Genomic DNA, 21,304 nt, shown 5'->3' with positions numbered 1-21,304 from the left:
ATATGTTGTTGTCATTCATCAATGTTCTCTCACTATAATATCCAGCCTGCATTATGCAAATGCATACATCAATACATCATAATGATGATCTAAAGACAGTTATTACTGATAGTTAAGAAAAAAAAAATTCTAGCCCACCCCAATGTCCACCCCAAAGCAGTTATAGGTTTTTAATAAGTTCCTCCCCACTTTAAGACACACTATCAGAAGTGAGTTATCTTAGTCTTTAAACCAGAAACAGATGTAGTGGCAGTTATATTTAATATTTAATATAGAAATAATCTAATATTTATCATTTTGGCCAGAGTGCCCATTTAATCATGTAGTGTACTCTCAAATAGACCTGCTTATTTTGTTTCTGACACTGTACGACATACTGTTTTCTATAAAACTGAACAAAAGTATGGACAGAAACTTAGCATCTTGGTGGCGTCTTCTATTACTTAGTTTTTACTTCTTTGTAGGTCCATGTAGCCTCATAGATCCAGTGCAAAACTGTAACAACACACCAAACATGTCGAGCCTGTTTGACTGCATGTGGAGTGGTGTAAGGAGTGAAATTATAAAAAATGTATTTTAAATAATACATAATGGGCCAAAAAAGAAGGCCAGGATTGGGATGGAGGAGAGTTATGAGAATGAGGATGGTGCCACTCTTTGTACCACCAGCTGATCTTCTTTTTATCTGGTTAAAGCTTCTTTCCGCCCCCTCCTCGGTGTAGTAGTCCTTTTCTTGGTCGGACATGGAGTCATCACATAAACACCGAAGCCTTCTAAGAGAGAGAACACACACTGAGCTTCCTTCGCTTGGCACCCGTTACGTGAAATGCATCGCATTACATCCCCGCTCTGCTCATATCCCCTGTTTCTCACAGCAGTCGGCTTAGCAGAACTAGGATTATGCATGCGGCCATAGGCCAGGTTGCTCCACACAGTGGATATTTCCCAGCCTCGGAGGCTCCGGGTGGGAGCCAGGCACACTGGCCCTGGTACAGGCTCTCTAATGCGGCTGAGCGGGGCAGAGCGGATGGGATGGAGGGGCTCAGAGGAATGATTAAGACAGCAGTGAGGGGGCTGTGGTGGGCCTACAGCATCAACTCTCACCCAAAGTGCTCTAATTGGTTAAGCAGGTGGCATATGGCTAGGCAGCATGGGACAGATGGGTATTTCCAGATGTGTGATGGGTGTGGGAGGGGAAATAATCCACAAAGGTCTGCCCACCGTGGCAGCTCCCTTTCATTATAGTTTTACTTAGACAGCATAAAAGGAACAGTTCAGCAAAAAGTCAGATTTGCACTTTTAACATCTTCCCCCAAATGTAGTCAATCAGCCAAGGAATGTTTGGTGTCTGAAGTTTGCTTCTGTAGTTTTGCACTGGAGCCAATGTACATACTTAAAAACGATGGCTCTTCCAAGGTTAAAGAAAATAGTTCTGTTTAGAACCATGAACACTCAAAGAACCCTTTGCATGATTAAAGGGTTCTTTGCATCGTGAAAGCGTTCTTCATATTGATGGAGAATGTGTTGTATATGGTTCTATATAGCACCAAAAAGTGTTCTGCTATTGTTACAGGCTTCACATTGCAACAATATAAGAACCCTTGTCAAAAAGGTGCAATATAGAACAATCTTCAGCATATTGTCCAGCAGATTCTTTCTTTGAGTGTTCATGGTTCTACATAGAACTATTTTCAGTACCACTTTACTATAGGGTACTCTTCATAAGACTACATGTCCTACATAAGCTTGTCATGACAACTGACATACATAAATGTTTATAAATGCTTATTCCAATAAGCATAATTCGCTATAAAGGCTACATTTGCCAGTTTTGATCAAATTTAGCTACATTAGCCTTTATGACAGATGACACCTAGTGGAATAAGCTTTTATAAACATTTATGTAGGGTTAGGTCAATTGTCATGACAAGTTTATGTAGGTGTCATGTAGCCTTATGAACAGTACCCTGAAGTAAAGTGTTGCCCTACTTTCTTTCCTAAAGAACGCTTAAAGAACCATCTTTTTTCAGTGTGTAGCTAACATTTAATGAATACCTGTAAAGTAGGCACAAGAACAGGCTTCAAGATTGAAGCTGCTACTGTTGTTAGCTATGCAGTGTACTTTTGTCCATTTTTATAAATCAGTACATCATACAGTGTCAGAAACCACATTAGCAGGTCTATTGATGTCTAAGATTATTTACTTGACATGGCTTGTGCAGTGGTCCATGTTAGCTAAGGCTAAGGCCTTGTAGGCAAACTTCGGACACTGAACATTTCTTGGCTAATGAACTGCATTTGCAGTGAGAGGTACAACTGTGTAAATTTGACTTTTTGCTGAACTATTGCTTTAAAAGAGGGATTCCACCAATTTTTCAAAGTTTCTGCATGATTAAATCAGGTCATTTAGAGTGGTTTGATGTGAAAAGCTTTCTGCCTAGAGAAACCTACAGAGTCAGAATTGTTCCCAGTGGTGGTGATAGGAACCAGACATCTGAAGAGTCTACTCTAAAAGCTACATCACAGAAGGCTGTTATATAAAATGGTTATGAATACAGTACCTGATACCTGACGCATATTTTTTAGTCCTGAGAAAAAAAACGTTTTTTTTATATTTAACACTTTTCTGCCATTATTAACATTAACTTATAAAACCTTAAAAGAAGTGAAGAAAGGTTAACTAGTTATTTTGGACAATAAATATAATGGCTATATTTGTGTTGTAGATATGGTCACTCTTGGTTCCTATCACCGCCATTGTAAAGAAATCTGAGTTGGTCAGTTTCTCTTTAATTTCACATCAAACCACTCTGAATGAATTTGTTCATTTGTTCTCCAACTGAATTATACAGATATTTCGATCTCTGTGGAATTCCCCTTTAACCATGAGTTTGCGTTCATTTCAGGTCTGGTAGGTTGTAACACAGGATCTCTGTTTAATAAGGAGATTTTCTTCCTTTGATAGAGACGGAACGTGATAGAGCGAATGGCAGTAGTTCAAGCTGTTTATTGGATGCTGGGACACAAAACAAAGGTTTCCATTTGGCCAGAAAGAGATGAAGGTGTCTTTTATTTGTTCCCTGGACACAAAACCCACGGTTGTCGTGGAGCCCAAAGCTGTCAGCGAGTGTTACAGTGACATCGCAGTAAAGCAGTTGCCTTCATCACAAACGCCGCTGTTGTGTGAAGCGTGTCCACAAAGCAAGCGGAGAGAGAGTCATCCATCTCGTTCAGTTCCTGTGGCTGCCTCTTACACAGAGGGTTCAGCGGAGAGAGGAAAACCGAGTCAGGGAGAGAAACAGAGAAAACGACAGAAGAGAGACTGACAGAAAAAAGTGAGAAGGAGCAGGAAAACATCAGAGAGAGCGAGACGCAGATGTCTGACAGGGGACTGCGGTCTCTGAAAGCATGATACATTCTGAACTCGACAAATTCCTAGTATGTGTTAAAGGAATACTCCGGCGTTTCTCAACCTGATCTCTGTCTGCTGCGTCTGATGTGAACGGTCAGTTACTGTGGAAAACAATTTTAACTAATTTCCTTGTGCTTAGCAAAGAGGTGAAGACTGGCTGACTTAGAGAAGCTAATGGGCAGTTACTGAATTCCTTCAGTAAACATTTACTTTGTATTTTTGTAGAAAACTTGCATGAATTTTTCACACACACACACACACACACACACACACATTTTCTAAGCCGCTTATCCTTCTGCGTTGCGGGGGGGGGGCTGGGGCCCATTCCAGCGATCATTGGGCGGAAGGCAGGAAACACCCTGGACAGGTCACCACTCCATCGCAGGGCATGAATTTTTGAGTTAAATGTAATTATTTAAGCTGTAAATTTGGGTAATTTGTTCTTTCAGGAATGAAATTAATTTTCCAAGGGAGGAATTTGTGGCAATTCACTGCTAGTGTAGTGATGTGGGCGGATTTTACATGACCAAAATAATGTTTTCTACTATGTTGTTTTGTGCCTTGGCTGTAGTTTGTATTCATAGTCACATATTTTGAATATGTATATGTATTATTATTTCTTTTCATTATTATTTATTAAATTAATATTTATTCACTGATGTTAGCAACAGCCCCTTGGCTACTATTGTAAATGTATAATAGATAATAGATAAGATAAGATAAGATAAGATAAGATAAGATAAGATAAGATAAGATAAGATAAGATGCTTTATTGTCACACTATAATTTAAAATGATAAAAAAATAAAATAAAAAAAGGGTGTATATAAAAGAACGTAGCAGCTAAGGTATCACACATGACGGTAATGCACATATAAGGATGGTAGCGTTCATATTTACAAACAGTGCAGTTTAATAAATAAAAGTCCCAATGAATGTAAACATCTTTTAATATTCCTTGAATATCGGTGATACCCAGATCTATATATAACAGATAGATAATATATATTATATAAAAGTATTGAAATTATAGTCTTTGCTAATCGACTGTGTGCTACAGATGGAATAGATTGAGATTAGGTTTGAACAACATTGGAGTATTCCTTTAATATATATAGTAAACAAACTGGATTCTGCCCATTAACAGTGTGAGACTGGCTGCAGGGTGGCAACTCTCAGCTTGTCTGAGATGTTGCAGTGCAGTGACTGAGTCAGTCTCCACACCAGCAGCTGTGAAAAGGCCAAAGCTTAGCCTGTCTCCTTTCGTCTATCTACTTATCAGCCGCTCTCTCGCTGCCTGTGTAGGTGTAGGAGGCATTCATGTTCCTTTTTTATGCACTGATCTCTCAATAATCATGCTTCTCTCTCTCTCTCTCTCTCTCTCTCTCTCTCTCTCTCAGCACCGTGGATGATTACTCTCCCCACCAAAAGGTAAGATGGAGAAAAAACCTGACAAAGATGAAAAGCTGGCAGCAAAAGATCTGAATATCATTGCTGCTATGAGAAAAACTCATTTTATCATTCAAGTTTTTGCTCATTTATTTACTTGCATACAGTTTGAAAACCAACTCCTTTTTACATTGTCTGAATATTTCATGATGTGTGGACCAATAGAAATGGCATATATTACTTGGAAAGTTGCCAGTTTGGATTTAAAAAGTCATCTTATAGCAGCAATGATATGACATAAATATTAATTGTCTGTGATGCTCTCCATTAGTGATGGGACAGTTACTGTCATTAGTGATTACTGGTTGTAACAGACTTTTGAAGAAGTCACAGTGTAAGTCAGTGCCCTGCAATCTCCCTGCAAAAGACTTAAAATAGTTGTAATCTAAACAGTGAACTGTAGCACTGCTGGTAATAATTTCACTTATTATGTTGTGGTTATTCTGGGTTATTCAGAAATATCAGTGGTTCAAGAAAAATTCTACATAATGTCTGTGGTTAAATAATTTAATATGTTTTAGTCTTTTTTAACATTTTCATGTTGTCATTTCACTTCAGTCCTCCTTATGAAGAGTACTGATGCTGCAGTGATTCTAGGATTTTTTTCTTTTAGGTGGGGCCATAACGGGGCCACAGTTTCTGTTCGGGAGCCAAATAAATGTTGTTGAATTCATTTGTGTTGAATTCATTTGTGTAGTACCTGGTAAAAGGACTGTTCTGACTCCACAAGTCATGTAGTGCTTGGACCCCAATATTTGCCACAGGCTGTGTAATTTGTGGAAGGCTGCCACCACTGCTGAGCACCACTTACTGATTTATTGATAGTCATCGATAACATCTGTGAAATCTTGCCTTATTGCATGTATGAGCTCCCTGTGCGCCGATCTGTGATCTGAAACTGCAGTGCTGGTTTACTTCAGTTACAGCAGCATTAAGCTCCCTGTGAGTCATGCAGTGTACACTTAGGAAAACATCAAAAACAGCATTTTCCATTCGTAATTTTAGTATTGTTTAGTCGTTCTGAGGGCTTTACACACCAAGTTGACTTCTTACCAAAGAAAACATCAGATGTGATTTTTAACGCACTGAAAACTTCACATCAAGTCCAACCTCCTTTTGATATTAAACAAACACTCTGAACGTGGGAGGACTGGATCAACAGTGACTCTCACAGGAGCGCTACAGAGCTGATGGAGGCTCTACAGCAGTGCTGTGAGTGTGTGGTGGAGTTTGAGGCTCTGATTTAGCTCGGAGCTCTAAGCACTAAAAGCAACAAACACAACAAACTACAGAAGCCACCGTGAGCTCCGAAGCGAAAGACAGGATTAGTGTTAATGTGTACTCAGAGTGTGAAGCGTCCGTAAGGCTTTGTCGCCCCCTCTGGTAGAAATGGAAACTAGATATATGGAATAAGTGATTGTAAAACTTCTGTGATTAGAAAAAAAATAAAATTATAGATATTATTAAGAAATTTGTCCCTTTTTTCTCTAATTTGCTTAGTGTCCCAGACTGAAATGCCAAACAAAGGCTTGTGTTGATGAGATCCTGTATGCTTTGAGTGAGAATGGTGGGCAGTATGTTTCCGGTGATTTGTCTGGGAGAGGGTGAGTGGGCGTTTATTCTCACTGTGCTGTCCTCTGTGTCCTTGCAGAACAAGGCTCTTTTCCAGCAGCTGAGTCTGAAGGAGAACGGCATCCAGCTCCGTGGAGCACACAGTGACAGCAGAGAAGGTGAGCTATTCATTCGCTGTTAAGCGGAAGCTTGAACTGGTGTACAGAACAGGAAGAGATCCACCCTAAACACAAAAACAAACACATGTTCATGAACATTGTGCAGTCATTTGCGCAAGTTTGAATACTCCCGGTCATCTAAGTGAAAATAAGTTAACACATCCTCTACAGAGGACACCCTTGAATGTCATTTGTCTCCAAATTTAAGTGCACAATTTCTATTTTTTTTTGCTGAGTTTAACATAAAACATGAATTATAAAATGTGCCATAACTTTTGCACAGGCCACATTTTTGTTTTAGTTTTCCAATATGTTAAATTCAGTAAATAGACAGTAGTTGTGCATAAAAATGAGCAAAAGTGTGTTTTCAGTAGAGGATGTGTTAACTTTTCACATAAAAAGGCAACAAAACATGCTATTTGACTGGGGCTGGGACTGGAAGGAACTGCCGAACTCTCAATGTAATGATAGCATTTAGCCTCGATTTACCCTTTAGCATAGAAGCCTGCTAGCCCGGCCTGTGCGTCTACTAGATGTTTTACATTCACTTAAGTTGTTATACGTGCTTCTTATTACTAATTATATAATAGTAAATACTAAATACATATAGTAAATAAACAAAAACAAGTTTTCTTAAGTATCTAATAAATGTCATCTAGCCAAGCTGAATGTGCTTTGTTTGATGCAGATGCAGAACATAGATTTTACCAAAATAAAATACTTTAAAAATACTGAAGGATCAGGTATCGGTATCGGTATTGGAAGGGAAAAAGTGGTATCGGTGCATCTCAAATTTGAGCAGCCACTTACTGAATCTGGCATCATTAGTCCGATTTACAGTTTTTTTCCCACCAGCCCAAATGTAGTTTATCAGCTAAGACGTTTTTTGTCTGAAATTTGCTCCTTTAGGTTTGAACTGGAGCCACAAGAGTAATGTAGCTAACAAGGGTGCTTATTAACATTGTGCTGTGTTCTGCTGTGCCTAAATCCTCACACACTTGCCTTGAACTGCATCAAATTCAATTGTAAATTCAAACATTTATATTTTTATCCATTTTTATAGATAACAGATTATCCTACAGTGTCAGAAACCATCTCTATTTGAGACTACTTATTGATTAGAAACAGTTTGAGGCAGAGCTGCACAAAAAATCATGTTTTTATTGTAATTGTGATGTGAATTTCTGTGATAAACACATTGTTAAGGGCTGTAATGGCAGAATGGATCAAAGGTGCAACACCAGAGTACTTAGATTGGATGGAACTTGCTGTTAGGAGCCCAACAAATGCTCTCCTGTGCTGGGCTTGAATTCTGCTCTGTTGCATGAAGAGCACTAACTTAACCATAATACATAACAGATAAACAACCACGCATACACGGCTCAAAAACTACTCTGCTGTGAACTACTAACCTGTAAAAATGCTTAAAACTCGATGACTATTTTCACTCACGGAGCCTTTTTACACTTTTATTAACATGTGCTTTGTGTCCAGATTGTATCTGGATAAACGTGGCCAGATTCCATTTACACTTTTCGCTTAAATGAGTATCCGGTTGTCCTTTTCCCACATTAAAAGCTTGTTGTTTCTCCTGTACTTTTGTTTACTCTTTTCCCTATTTTAATACAAGTGGACAAGCTTGCCTTGGATGCTTTACTTGAGTGCTTTCGTCGCCTTGGAGTGCGTTCCATTTACACTTGAGTTAAATGCAGTCAAGATCCATTTCTGGCCATCTCTGAATGTGATTTGATTGATCTGACTGTAATCTGATCACAATGCATCCTGGGGGTGTTTACACCTGGCTTTTCATGTGGTCAAGGGAAATCAGAGCGAGATCCGATCTCCAAAACCGCATGTTAATGTGAGGTGTAAACTTGGTATGATGTGTAAAATATGAGCAGTAATGGCTACTGTCACAACAAACGTGCATCACCATATGCAGCTTTTTAAAGAATTCAACATACATCCATTGGATATACATGTGAAAAAGCTGTCTAGAAATCCTGATTATTTTTCTAACAGCCCTACAATGGCCAATAAATGTGCTTGCAGTTCTGATGTTAGTATTAGTATTTCATTATTTTTAGTTTGCGCAATAGTGGATAGTGAGATTAGTTAGATTTCTGTTTGCAAAAAATGTAGTGGCACACGATTTTAATCGTGATTTGTCACCACTCTTGTCGTAATCGTGATATTAAACAGCCCTAGTCTGAGGTGAGTGTGTGATGATGTAGGCATGCAGTTTGCACAGTGCTAACTAGCTTCCATTTCTCATTAGCTACATTAGCCTCAACCTCATTTGGAGAGGAAAGAGGAGAATGAGTCAAACGACTCCTTTAAATGCTTCGTATATCTCGGCATGCCTTCCATCACCTGCTACTGCTATCCTATTCATCTCGTGTACAGTCTACCTTTGTTTTGTTGAGATTGTGTGGCTGCTTTTCCTGATGTTTCATGCCTTTGTTTTTTTTGAAGTCTTGCTTGGGTGAGATGTAGTTAAAGAGAAGCGAATGAGGGAACTAATTATGCGTACATGCTGGAGGCGGCATCAGATGTTTTATGTATGAGGAGCTAATTAAGGTGTGAGGCAGCACCGTGTGTAGTGGTTTAAGGTTGTACAATACTGGGACCACTGTAATTACTCATTTAACTTTGTATATTACTGCTGCTCGATGATGCAATTAGGACTGTTATCTGCTACACCAACTCTGCCTTGCCTCACCCCCTTCCCTTATTCTTGTTTCTCTCTCTCTCTCTTTCTCTCTCTCTCTTTGTCTCTCAGTGATGTGCCGTGTCTATGTGAGTTCAGACTCATATTTGAGCATCAGGGTCAGGACCACAGTGCTGGCCCAGGAACTCCTGCACATCGTGGCTCAGAGGATGGAGAAGCCTGAGGAGGACATGGTGCTGGTGGCTCAAACATACAGTGGAGGTTAGCGCTCAGGATGTAAAGGCTCTGATTCCTTTACAATGGTGGTGATAGGAACCAGGTGTCATGATGCCTATAACACAAATACAGCCATTGTGTTTACTATCCAAAGCCATTAGTGAACCTACATGTGTCTGCTGAGTTTTTATAGGTGATGCTGATAATTATGTGATAATATTGGTTAATCTGAAAAAAATACTTTTTCTATGGGGACTACTATGTACCTCTCTGCCATGAATGGAATTTTAAAATGCATTTTAGAGCCAAAACCTTATCAAAACGACCGTAAAATAAATATCTGAGGCATCAGGCAACATATTCATAACCATTTCGTGTACTAACTATATGTGTGGGAGCTTTTAGAGGCATTAGCCTCTTCAGACGTCTGGTTCCTATCTGTGAACTGTGAACAATTCTGACTGAAAGTTTCTGTAGAGTGGAGCATTTGCCATCAAACTTTTTATTATAAATTTGTTTACATTTCATTGCTTGAATTAGGTAGAACAATTGAGAAATCTGTGTAATTCTCCTTTAATCGACCTATTTAGTTCTCCTAAAGTCAGATTGGTTGAATATGCACTTGTATGCACACACATCTATTCATATTTCCGCATAAAGAACAAAGCTATAACTGTATCTGGTGCTCTGCCATAATCTCAGTGTTTTCTGACATCTCCTTTTCTGTGTTTAGAAAAACGTGCCATTCAACCGCATGACTGCATTTTCTCGGAGTCTCTGACTCCTCCTGGTAGACTCATGGCCTGCTGGAAAGACCTGAGTGAGATTCTGGTATGTTGAGAAAACTGTTTAATGTGCTGTGCAAAATGTGGCCTTTCATAGATCACAGTGAACCTCAGGCTCAGTGACTGTAACAAGCATTAATCTGTGACTCTCTGCTGCCTTTGGGAAGCAGAAGTTAGTATATCAAACTTCAAAGTAAAAATACTGATCCAGAGTCAGTTTTGTCCTCCAACGTCCTTATATGTACAGCTTACTTGTACAAGGACAGTGGATTGATGACACTAGATTTCTTTTGACCCATTTGATGAACAGTCAAATGCAAAAGTTTGGGCATCCCTGGTCAAATCGTGTGTTGTCCCAATTCGAACAAGCTGACTTCAGCTTCATATCACCGAAGATTTAGGGGAAGGCGATAATAAATAATTGTCTCACCCCCCTCTTTGAAGGCATATGATGTCCTAAACTTAGCTAAAGCCCAGCAGTGAGGTTGCTGAACTTTACCCTCCTCTGCTGTCACTGCAGACTGGCAGGGTCGCCTACAGAGCAGCGCTAGTAGCTGTTAATGAAGTAATGTTCTTTTTTATTTGAGGGTCCCATTTTGTAGGGCAGATTTCGACCACTACCCCTTGTAACTCAGGTCCAAGGGCCGAGGTGACACTCGAAAACAAGGGGTAAAATTAAAAATGTCATTTTTTAAAAGTAAAAATTTAGAAGTCATTGGTCTATTAGAAACTGTTTATTTATGAAAATTACATTTTTCAGTATTTAGTGTGTCCACACTAATTTTCAATGAAATCTGCAGGGATGTTTTTCCCCACCTCCAAAGTTCAGCCTTAGAAGTTGGTTGCATTTTCTGCTTCTCATTATCCAAATAATCCCAAACACATTCAGTGATGTTCAGATCTGGACTCTGGAGTGGTCAGTCCATTGTTCTGAGAACACCAGCAGCTTCTTTGTTTGTATTCCTTTACTTTCACTCCAACAAAGCAGGAGGTCACCTGATGAAACATTTGAAGACCAAGACCAACTGATTAAACAAGCGGAGTCAGGTGTGCTTCTGCTTGTTTGGAGTGAAAACTTGCAGCTACACCTGCCCTTTGTGGTTAAGATTGGACACTCTTGTTCTATATGGTCATAATATCATAGTTCATAACATCTTCTCACAGTGGAAGGATGGACAGAAACACCTGTGGATTTTTCCAGATCTGAATGAATAGTGGAGCTTGCTTTAAGTGCTGTTTATCTGATGGGGACAGTTTTGGTGTCTGCCAGGTCTCACACAGTTGTTAGGAGTCCCATTTTCTCTGTGTCATCATCATTTTTTGAAACTCCAGTTCTAGAAACTCCTGTTTTTTCACTGTTTACCTTTAACTTGTCCTTATGTAAGAGGATTTTGTATCTAATCTCCACAGAAATAGTCTAAATAAATGATAATTTAACAAATAAAGGGTGGTTTTTGACATTTGCACAGGACTGTATACGCTGCTCTAACACACTGTTCTTCTTTCCTTCTGTCTCCTGCAGCCTCCTCTAACAGACTGCCCGGAACTGGCTCAGCGGCCCACGCGGCTTCTGGGCATCAACACGTGGGATGTTTCCGTGGCACTCACCAACCTCGACTGGAGTCTTTTCAACTCTGTACACGAGGTAAGGAACTTCCGGTTGACAGACATGTGAAGGTAACACTGATGCTGATGTTTGATATGTAGCCATTTTGGTGGTAAATTATCATGGAACATGTCAAACTGTAAAGAGGAGATCTTGGCTATGATATCTGTTTTAACTCCACTCCGATCTTTCAACTCCTGATGTACACTCAGAATGTCCAGAGATCTCAAAGCAAAATAACCAACACAGTGTTCTCCTGAACTTTTGCTATATTTAATGACCTAAATGACCTAATGACCTTCCACACTCACCTTACACATTTTCACCCTGTCAGAGTGCTAATTTTCTCATTTGCATGATTTTACATTCACCCATCTACATTGCATTAAACAGGCTGTTTTTGTTGCTGTGCCTCTAAGACTGTTGTATGTAAATTATTTCTGATCTGATTGGCTGTCCTGTGTTGTGCCTCATTCAAAAAGCACTCTAGACTGAAACACTCTTTATAACTTTAATGCTAAAAGGTGGGCTAAACCATTGTGGACTGAATAGGCAGATATATGTAAACGTGTTCATTTTTTTGTGACATCACAAAAACAATGGAGGCACTTCCAGCATCACTTCCATATAGGGACTGGTGCATTTTGAAATGCTAGCAATGTTTGCATACTTTGCATACCGTCAACCAATCAGAGATCTGCTTCACCTGAATGCTGATATGCTTCACCTGTGTTAAGGAGTATATCGTTGCTGTTGGCACAAAACCTTGTTTATCCATTTTTGCAGTTTTTCAGTTTTTGACAATTTGAAAATGCCTGTTTGTATATATAATTGTATAAAAATTTCTTGATGAATGGACCAAACGAATCGGCCGAAAAATAATTGGAAAAAAAGTCTGGTTCCATTGACTTACATTAAAAGTAAAGTAGGTTTTTTCCTTCTCCTGTAAAGTTACCATTTTGGAGATACGAGGTTTTGTTCCGATAGCAACGATATAAGCCCAGGCTTAGATTAGATTAGATCATTGTGAGCTATGGCTTCTTTGAGTGTTATTTCGTTTCTCCTGTGTGTTCTGACTTTGCCTTTTGCCTTCTCCCATCTCCCTTTTGGATTTGTCTGCTTGGATTTAGTATTTCTTATGTTTGTCTGTTTTGTCACTGCTCTCTTCTGGTTCTGACCCATGCCTGTTTCTCAACTACATCCGTGGATTATCTTTACAACAGTAAAGCCTCTTTTAAACATTTTGACCGTGAGCGTCTGACTCTGAGTCTGCCTCGTTACAATTCCCAATATCTAAACTTGACCATCTGCTGCCACTGCATGTTGCTAATCATAAAAATCGACAAACGAGTGTTGAATAGCTAAAACAGTAGGGGCAGCCCTGCTGAAGCCTGAAGAGAACGGTATGTCATGAGTTGATATCATTTAACAATGCTACTTTCTCGTGTCTCCCTCTACAGCAAGAGCTGATCTACTACACATTCAGCCGCCAGGCGAGTAGTGGCCACACGGTGGCGCTGGAGCAGCTGCTGCAGCGGTGTAATGAGGTCCAGCAGTGGGTCATGTCAGAGGTACTGCTCTGTCCATCGCTTGGAAAGCGTGTCCAGCTGCTCAAGAAGTTCATCAAGATCGCTGCTCAGTAAGAGCCTCAGCTTCTCTGAATATAAAACATTCAACTATGTCTAATTAACCCCTCAATATAGACTCAGTATAAGAATTTAAAGCTCGCACTGTAAAGGTAGTTACTGGAAAGCTAGTAATGAAATCTAGGAATAAGCTGGTAGTGGCTTCATTTACTGTGAACTGCAGGAATAAGAAGATTGTGTGCAGCTGTACATCTGGGCATCTTGATGCCTGGATAAATTGGTAGAGGTTAAAACATGTGTTTGTGCTCTCCACAGCTGTAAAGCACAGAGGAACCTCAACTCCTCCTTCGCCATCATAATGGGCCTGAACACAGCAGCAGTGAGCCGGCTAAATCAGACCTGGGAGGTAAGAGACACATTTTGTGTTTTCAGCATACATATTTCAGACCTCAACATCATCGGCTGTGTTTACATGCAAAGATTTTCACCAATTTGATTAAATTCATTCCAATTATAGATTAAGACTGAGGTGTTTATATGCTCACTCTGCTCAACAGTCTGATGAAAATCTCCATTTGCATGCACACAGCAAGTAATCCGATCCAAAATCACGTGCATGTGTAGAGAACCACTTAGTGTAGACGTTACCATGACAACAAGCATCACGTGAGTGCAGTCAGAGTGAGATGAGCAGCAGTGAGCAGCGCTTATGTTTTTAATTGCTTTAAATGATGTCAGACTCAGGAAAACGTCCTTCACATATACTTATTAAACAACAGGAGAGAGGAAGACATCGTGTTCTGCAACATTCTAAGGCCATCCATTCATCCTGATAACAATTTTTAAGTCTTTTAAAGTTTGAAGCATAAACTTCATCTCCTTTGCAGACCAGTTTCTGCTCCTGCCTTGTTGAATGTTATAATCTTCCATGCACATGCACAGAACGTACTTAAACTTTCCAACTGGAAATGTAATCAGATACTGGCATTCACACAGCTATTATTCTTCTATTTAATGAATTATTGACAGGATTACCCACCTCATTCAATGGGATATAAATTGTATTCCAAATGGCCTTAATCTGACTAGTCTATTCTGACTGTATATAGACGTTTTCTATACCTATTCAGCTGTTTGTCGGATTATTAACAGACTATCATGTTGTATATAATAATATATAAACAATATCAGTCATTTTACTGTAGCATTTCAAAGTAGATAGTAGCCTGAAGCATTGGTCAGTCTAATTAGAGTCTCATATCTTTTTGGTCAGTCAAAAAGTCAACATTAAACACATTATAAATAGTAATTTGAAAAATTAGGCCAAAAAAACTAAAATATATCATTTCGATATTAGGTGACCCTTATTAGTGGCACAATGGGGAAACTTCACCCATCTGTGCAGTGAAACACCACATACACACTAGTGAATGCACACACACTAGGGGGCAGTGAGCACACTTGCCCAGAGCAGTGGGCAGCCCTATCCGCAGCACCCGGAAAGCAGTTGGGGGTTAGGTGCCTTGCTCAAGGCCATGGTCACAGGGCCGGTACCCTAACCTCCAGATGTATTGTTAAAATATGTATTGATGTATTGAAGTTTTACTAAGTGTATGAAAATACAAATGCTGAATTAGATCTTTTTGGAGATGCTTAACATTAAACAGCTTGGGATCAGGGGCCAAAAACTGTGATCAAGACATCCCTAGCTGTCACACCTTTACATGGACAGTCATGCTACAGCTCACTTTAACATTTGGCTTGTTGTGTGTTCTTCCAGAAAGTTCCTGGGAAATTCAAGAAGCTTTTCTCTGAACTCGAGTTATTGACTGTAAGTCACTCCCACAGCACTAAGCATGAGCTTGGGTTATATTATGCCAGGTGGAACTTGTGTTTTTCCTGCTCTGTTGAAGTTGATGTGTTGACAGTTGACACTTGGTGCTCCTCTGCAGGACCCCTCCCTGAACCACAAGGCCTACAGAGACGCCTTCAGGAAGATGAAGCCGCCCAAAATTCCATTCATGCCTCTGCTACTCAAAGGTGAGCCTTCTACAGCTGTCTCTGTGTTTATGAAGACGCAGCTGCAGACCACTGGGGACAAGATTGGTGTTTACAAGCTAAAAGATTGTAGTCTTTCATAACCTTCACAACAAAAAATTAGTAACACTTTACTTGATCCCTGCTACGTAACACTGACATAACCATGCCATAAACATGCCATAATATTTTATGCCATAATCACATATACCACATGCTAATTTTTGCTACTAGTTAACAGTCATGACATCAAACATCAGACAATTAGCAGTAATGGTAACATGACACTGTTAATTACTATCATGACAACTCATCACAGCATACATCATCTACCCTGACATGTTTATGGCCAGGTTATGTCAATGTTATGTAGCAGGGTTCAAGTAGAGTAATATATGTTTATTTTTTATTATTTTAAATTGTTATTTTTTTTATTTGCAGACATCACTTTCATTCATGAGGGGAACAAAACATTTCATGATAACCTCGTCAACTTTGAGAAGCTGGTAAGTGAGTCTACAGTAACTGTTCAGTAAGCGTTTCACAGGGGCATGGGAAATGTAGCTTTGTAGTGAAAATGATTTTCGGTGGGAATCTGTGTCTGGAAAAAAAGCCCTAAAATTGGTATTCCACCCCATCTCCATCTTCCATTTGTCAAAAATTCAACCAAAGTCAGTGTTTTAATGTGAAATGGTTCATTGTAGAGAAACTTACTGGCTCTGAACCAGGAGTTGCGATGTCTACAACACAAATATAGGCATTTTATTTGCTATACAAAATGACCAGTGAACCTAGACATATCTTATGAGTTTTTTAAATGTAATGTTGTGGTAAAATAGTAGTACATCTGAAAAAATAAGAAAAAGGGCCCACCATGCATGTGCACCTCCACCAAGAATAGACTTTAAAAATTGTTTTAAGCCAAAGGCTTATGTTAAAACTGTCGTAAAACAATATCTCCAGCATAGGGCAGCATATCTGTAACCATTTCATGTAATGACTTTCTTTAAAGGAGCTCTAGAAAAAGGTGGGTGACATGGCAAAATCCAATTAAACAGAACTAATTATGCTATACTTGTAATGAGACATGCAGTTGTTCAGTGTTTTAAAAGTACTGATCATATATATATATATATATATATATATATATATATATATTTATATGAATATTGTCAGCCCTGCCTCACTATAAGGCATTCAACTTTTCAGACATCTGGTTCTTATCATAACTGCTGTGAAAAATTTTCAGAGTTTATCTAGAACTGAGCATTTCACATCATACCACTCTGAATCACTTGGTTTCCATCTTAACCAATTAATTGTGCAGAAACTTAGAAAAAATGGTGGAATTCCTTGTTAATGGCCATGCAGAGAGTATGTTTTTTTTAAACCAAGTATAGTTATTTTTTGAAGTATCAACCTCATCAACATGGAGGCCCAAGTATCATTAATTTAATGATTAATGTTTTGAATGTATATTAAGCCCATCATTAGGCTACCAAAATTGGATTGCTTTTGTAATCTACAACATAGCGCCATTTCTTTCTGGTGAGACCAAATTTCTGTTAGGTACTGTTAGAGAAGGCTGCTCACGAAAGCACAGGGTTTGATGCCCCATTCAGACAGTTACTGACACTACTATAATATACCAGTAAGGCAGGGCCCCTTACATTGCATTCAACTGCCAGATTGAAATCACCTTGGATAAAAGCATGTTAAATATGAAAACTGACAGTAAAGATACAGCCTCATATCTTTAAACATTGTATCACTAGAAATGTACTGTGGCATAAGAATTGTGATTATATCATATCAGAGGGGCTGTAGTGTTTACCACCTCTAATATGGAGTAATGTTACAAGTGTTGGATGCTTTTCTCATTTTGTTTTTCTCTTCCTCAGCATATGATTGCAGACACTGTCCGACTCATACGCCACTGTCAGACTGACCAAGCAGGTGGGTCTTCTTTTGGAAAAAAAAGGGGTCACATGATCTGTGTTCTAGGCTGACTCAATAGTTTTATTAGTTTTTAATGTTTAACAATCTATTTTATCTGCATAAATGTTTATGTTTATTCTTCATTTATTAATCAACAACCACTCATCATTTTGTACCCAAAGCATATCTGTTTATTGACCCATGACCTAATGTAGTGCTATTTCTGTTGCCCCAGGAAACGAGGTCACTCAGAGCGACGGTCCAGATGTGAGAGCCAGCGTGCACTACCTTCACATTATTGACAATCAGCAGACTCTGTTTGAGCTGTCCCACAGACTGGAGCCCAGAGCATAACAGCCCCACCTGCCGGATGTTCGTCGGAACTGCAGCGGCAGCGCTACGTGAACTTGTGCTTTGTGTACCTTTCTTCACAACAAAAGAAAAGAAATGTGTGATTCTTTTCAAAAGAATCCCATCACCCAGCACCGACTGAACGAACACTGCTTGTTTCAGGTGTGATTTTGGTGACGTGCACTTATTTGACCACCAGAGGGAGCCCCTTTCTTGGCCAAAACACGGGACTGAGTGGACCTCAGTCTGACGACCTGTCTGGATCCCCAGGTTGTGTTCCTATGACGTTTGTAATGGTTTTATTACCTGCCGTCTCTACCTAGTCAATATCTCGTTGTTGTTGTAACAAAATCTCGTATCTCCGAAATAACTTCATAGGAGTGTTATGAACTTTAATGTATGTTAATGTAATAAATTTTTATTTTGAGTAATTTTGGACCCTTTTTGGTCCATTTGTCATGTCATAACGTAAGAGGCAGCTGGTATTTTCAAGCGGAGTTAAAGTAACTGAAAAAATGGAGTTACGAGGTTTTGACATGGCAGTGACGATTTACTTCTTCTTAGTCAAATGGTGGACGTATTTGCCCGCGCACAGGACGCGTGAGGTGTTTTGTTGAAATACTGTTTTTCAATGGTATTGACCACTTCTTTTATCCTGTGGCTCTGCTACGGAGCACAATACTGTAGTTCATGTATGTGTTGAGTACATAACACTTTAGTAGTGGTAATATTGGAACACAACCGCGTCACGGGCGCCTTCACAGGAGCTTTTCAGGGATATGCCTGCTGTTAGGTTGGCCATTCAGAATGGCTGAATGATAAAGAGAATAGCACGTGTTGCGTGGGGTGACATAGTTGATGTCACGAATACATGCTTCACACAGACGGCAACACTTTACTGAAGGGCAGCGTTCAATAAAGGCTACATGACACCTGCATAAGCCTTTCGACTGACGTAAACCTACACACACATCCATAAAAGCTCATTCCAACAGGCCTCAGCTTTCACAGAGGCTGTTGTTGTCGATCATGATGTCATTTCACCTTCAGCAAGTGTGACGCTTGTTGGAATAAGCCTAGATGTCGTGTAGCCTTATGAACACTGCCAGTAAAGTATTACCACACAAACTTATGTAATTACAAATATATTGTTGGCTTTTGTGATTTCTGTTGACTATTATAAGGTAAAGCCGTAAATGGACTTGCCCGTGCTTGGGGGCGGGGCTTTGTCCCTGCTTCCGTAACATAGCAGTATTATTCCATGGTTTTACTTTTGGTTTTTGTTTCATTTTGTCTCTCTCTGTGCAATGCTTATTAAGACTCCTTATACATTCGTTACTGGAGTGCAGTGTTTTATTTTTTCCCCTCATGAGCCATCAGATTTTCTCTGTCCGATGCCATAGAAAGGTGCCGTTGGACCTCATCCGCTTTCAGTTAAAATCTAGAAAAGAGTTGCATGCACATAGTATTTGCACTTATCATCTCTGTTTATACAATAATGTGTAAGAATGTACATAGGTTTATATATGTAAGTTTATTGTGAGGCATCTGCATATACATATGTTTCTGTGCCAAATGCTTTTATTATTATTATTATTATTATTATTATTATTATTGTTACTATTATGGGAGGGTGATGCAATATTGAGTATAGTTAACAGTGTGCAACTTTGTTTTGGCCTTACCTGCAGCTTTCAGAGACCCATTTTGTGAAGAAATGGTATCGTGCACATGTTAATCCCTGGGAATATTTCTGTTATGGGTCTCCTTATGGGAGGGGTCACTTACTAACTTTTTTGGTAACACTTCAGTTTAGAGGGATATATAATGCACCTGTAATGTACTTAAACGAGCCAATAGTTTTAATAAGCCTGCTTATTACTATGTTATTAAACAGTAACTAGGGTGGAATAACATTTTACAGAGCTCTTTCATTTTTGTTTTACATAGAGTTGAAATAATTGAGAGTGAACACCACAAAAAGGGTCTTGGTCTTGGGATCAAGAGGGATCATACCCTTTTATTTTATTTCCACTTTTGTTTTTCCTTTTTTTCCCCATGAATATGAATATATTAAGTGAAGCACATCAGCAGTAACCTATACACTGTATAATACACAAATAAAAATGAGCTATTCACTCAGATACTGGCTTCCTAAGCCTTAAAATATGAGTTAATAACAAGTGCACTGGAAAAGTGTTCAATTCACACTAGTAGCTCCTTAATAATACAGTAATAAGCAATAATTAGCACCTATTGGCTTGATAGGTTCGTTACTAGCTATTGACTGGATAAGGTTTAATAAGGGCATAATAATTGGCACCTAAAATGCACAAAAGTTTATGATGTAAAATGCTCAGGAAAATGCTTATTACAAGCTAGTTACTGCTTAATAAAGTAGCATTCAAGAGCTTGTTAGTTCAAGTGATGGCTTTTTTATGCTTAATAAAAGCATTATAGGTGCTTTGAAAAGTTTAAGGCACACTATATACTGTTTAATATCATATTAATAAGCGGTCTGTTAACACCACCTACTGGCCTGTTAATGCTTAATAAAATTCATCCTAGATACGTAGTAATAAAAGGCCTGTTAATTACAGACTAATGACTTTAAAGGGCATTATAAGGGCATTATAATGTCCCTCTATACTGAAATGGTACCTATATTTTTCGTATCTTTTTTTCAGTGCTCTCTAAAAGGGAATATTCGGAATAGCTCAGTAAAGTGGAATTCCCAACACTTCACTTTTTCTAGAGGTGGTTGATAAAAAGCCATGACCTGTCACAGTGTTTCGCCAAACAAAAATAAATAAATAAATAATGGTTCTCCCGGTCTCTGCCAGCCTGGGCAAATTAATCACTGTACATTTTGTACTGACCTTTTTATGGCATTCGAGGACTGAGGCGCTTTGCTATTATTTATGTCTTTTTAACTATTTATGTTTGACGTGAAGGATGATAACGGGGCTGGAATGTGTCCAAGTGACAGCCGAGTGGATGTGAAACACACAAGTCATTGACTACTTTAAGAGAAAGTGTAATATTTTGTAATGTTTTGCAGTGACCTGGTCAAAAAAAAGTCCTGGCAACGTTGTGACTTGTCTTGTGGTTCAGGAGTGAAACAAAAAAAGAGAGAGAGATTTTTTTTGAAAGAGGGAGGGTTATTATTTTTTGTTGCTGCTCAGATCTGCTCTTTTTCACACCATGTTCAGCTGGTTTGCATGTGGTAAAGAAACCCACCAATGAGAATGAACACGCTCGTCGTATCCTGCAAATGTAAATATAAATAGATATGCTCTCTATTATTTATGTTCCAAAATGAGAAATGCAAAGCAATATGTTTACCTTCTGTGCAGTTTTTTTTTTCCCTTTGTTGCTATAGAAACCACACACAACTTTTCTATAATATGCATTTTTACAGCAAATGAGTGAATAAAACGTTTATGTAATATTATTCACTGGCTTCTGTCTTGTGGTGTGTAGGCCTACATTGCTGTGTCTTTGCTGTGGATGTTTAACAATTT

The 21,304-nt window shown here is 39.0% G+C and overlaps 1 protein-coding gene across 2 annotated transcripts in view; it reads left to right on the top strand.

Moving 5' to 3' along the window:
• rapgef5a (Rap guanine nucleotide exchange factor (GEF) 5a) overlaps positions 1-21,234 on the top strand; it is a 132,796-nt gene extending 111,562 nt beyond the window's left edge. For both annotated transcript variants that reach the window (XM_036567541.1, XM_036567540.1), the window contains 12 exons: positions 4,812-4,842; positions 6,512-6,590; positions 9,373-9,522; positions 10,211-10,308; positions 11,785-11,907; positions 13,329-13,507; positions 13,770-13,860; positions 15,235-15,285; positions 15,407-15,494; positions 15,933-15,997; positions 17,393-17,447; positions 17,665-21,234. In XM_036567541.1, coding sequence (XP_036423434.1) covers positions 4,812-4,842; positions 6,512-6,590; positions 9,373-9,522; positions 10,211-10,308; positions 11,785-11,907; positions 13,329-13,507; positions 13,770-13,860; positions 15,235-15,285; positions 15,407-15,494; positions 15,933-15,997; positions 17,393-17,447; positions 17,665-17,783 — 1,129 coding nt within the window. In that variant the 3' untranslated portion in view covers positions 17,784-21,234. The remainder of the gene's footprint in view (positions 1-4,811; positions 4,843-6,511; positions 6,591-9,372; positions 9,523-10,210; positions 10,309-11,784; positions 11,908-13,328; positions 13,508-13,769; positions 13,861-15,234; positions 15,286-15,406; positions 15,495-15,932; positions 15,998-17,392; positions 17,448-17,664) is intronic.
• Positions 21,235-21,304: the final 70 nt, after the last annotated feature.

Source organism: Colossoma macropomum, unplaced genomic scaffold, assembly GCF_904425465.1.
Source record: "Colossoma macropomum unplaced genomic scaffold, Colossoma_macropomum, whole genome shotgun sequence".
In the NCBI taxonomy this organism is placed as follows: Eukaryota; Metazoa; Chordata; class Actinopteri; order Characiformes; family Serrasalmidae; genus Colossoma; species Colossoma macropomum.
The sequence above is the reverse complement of the archived record's forward strand: the minus strand, read 5'-3'. Positions and strand labels throughout refer to the sequence as shown.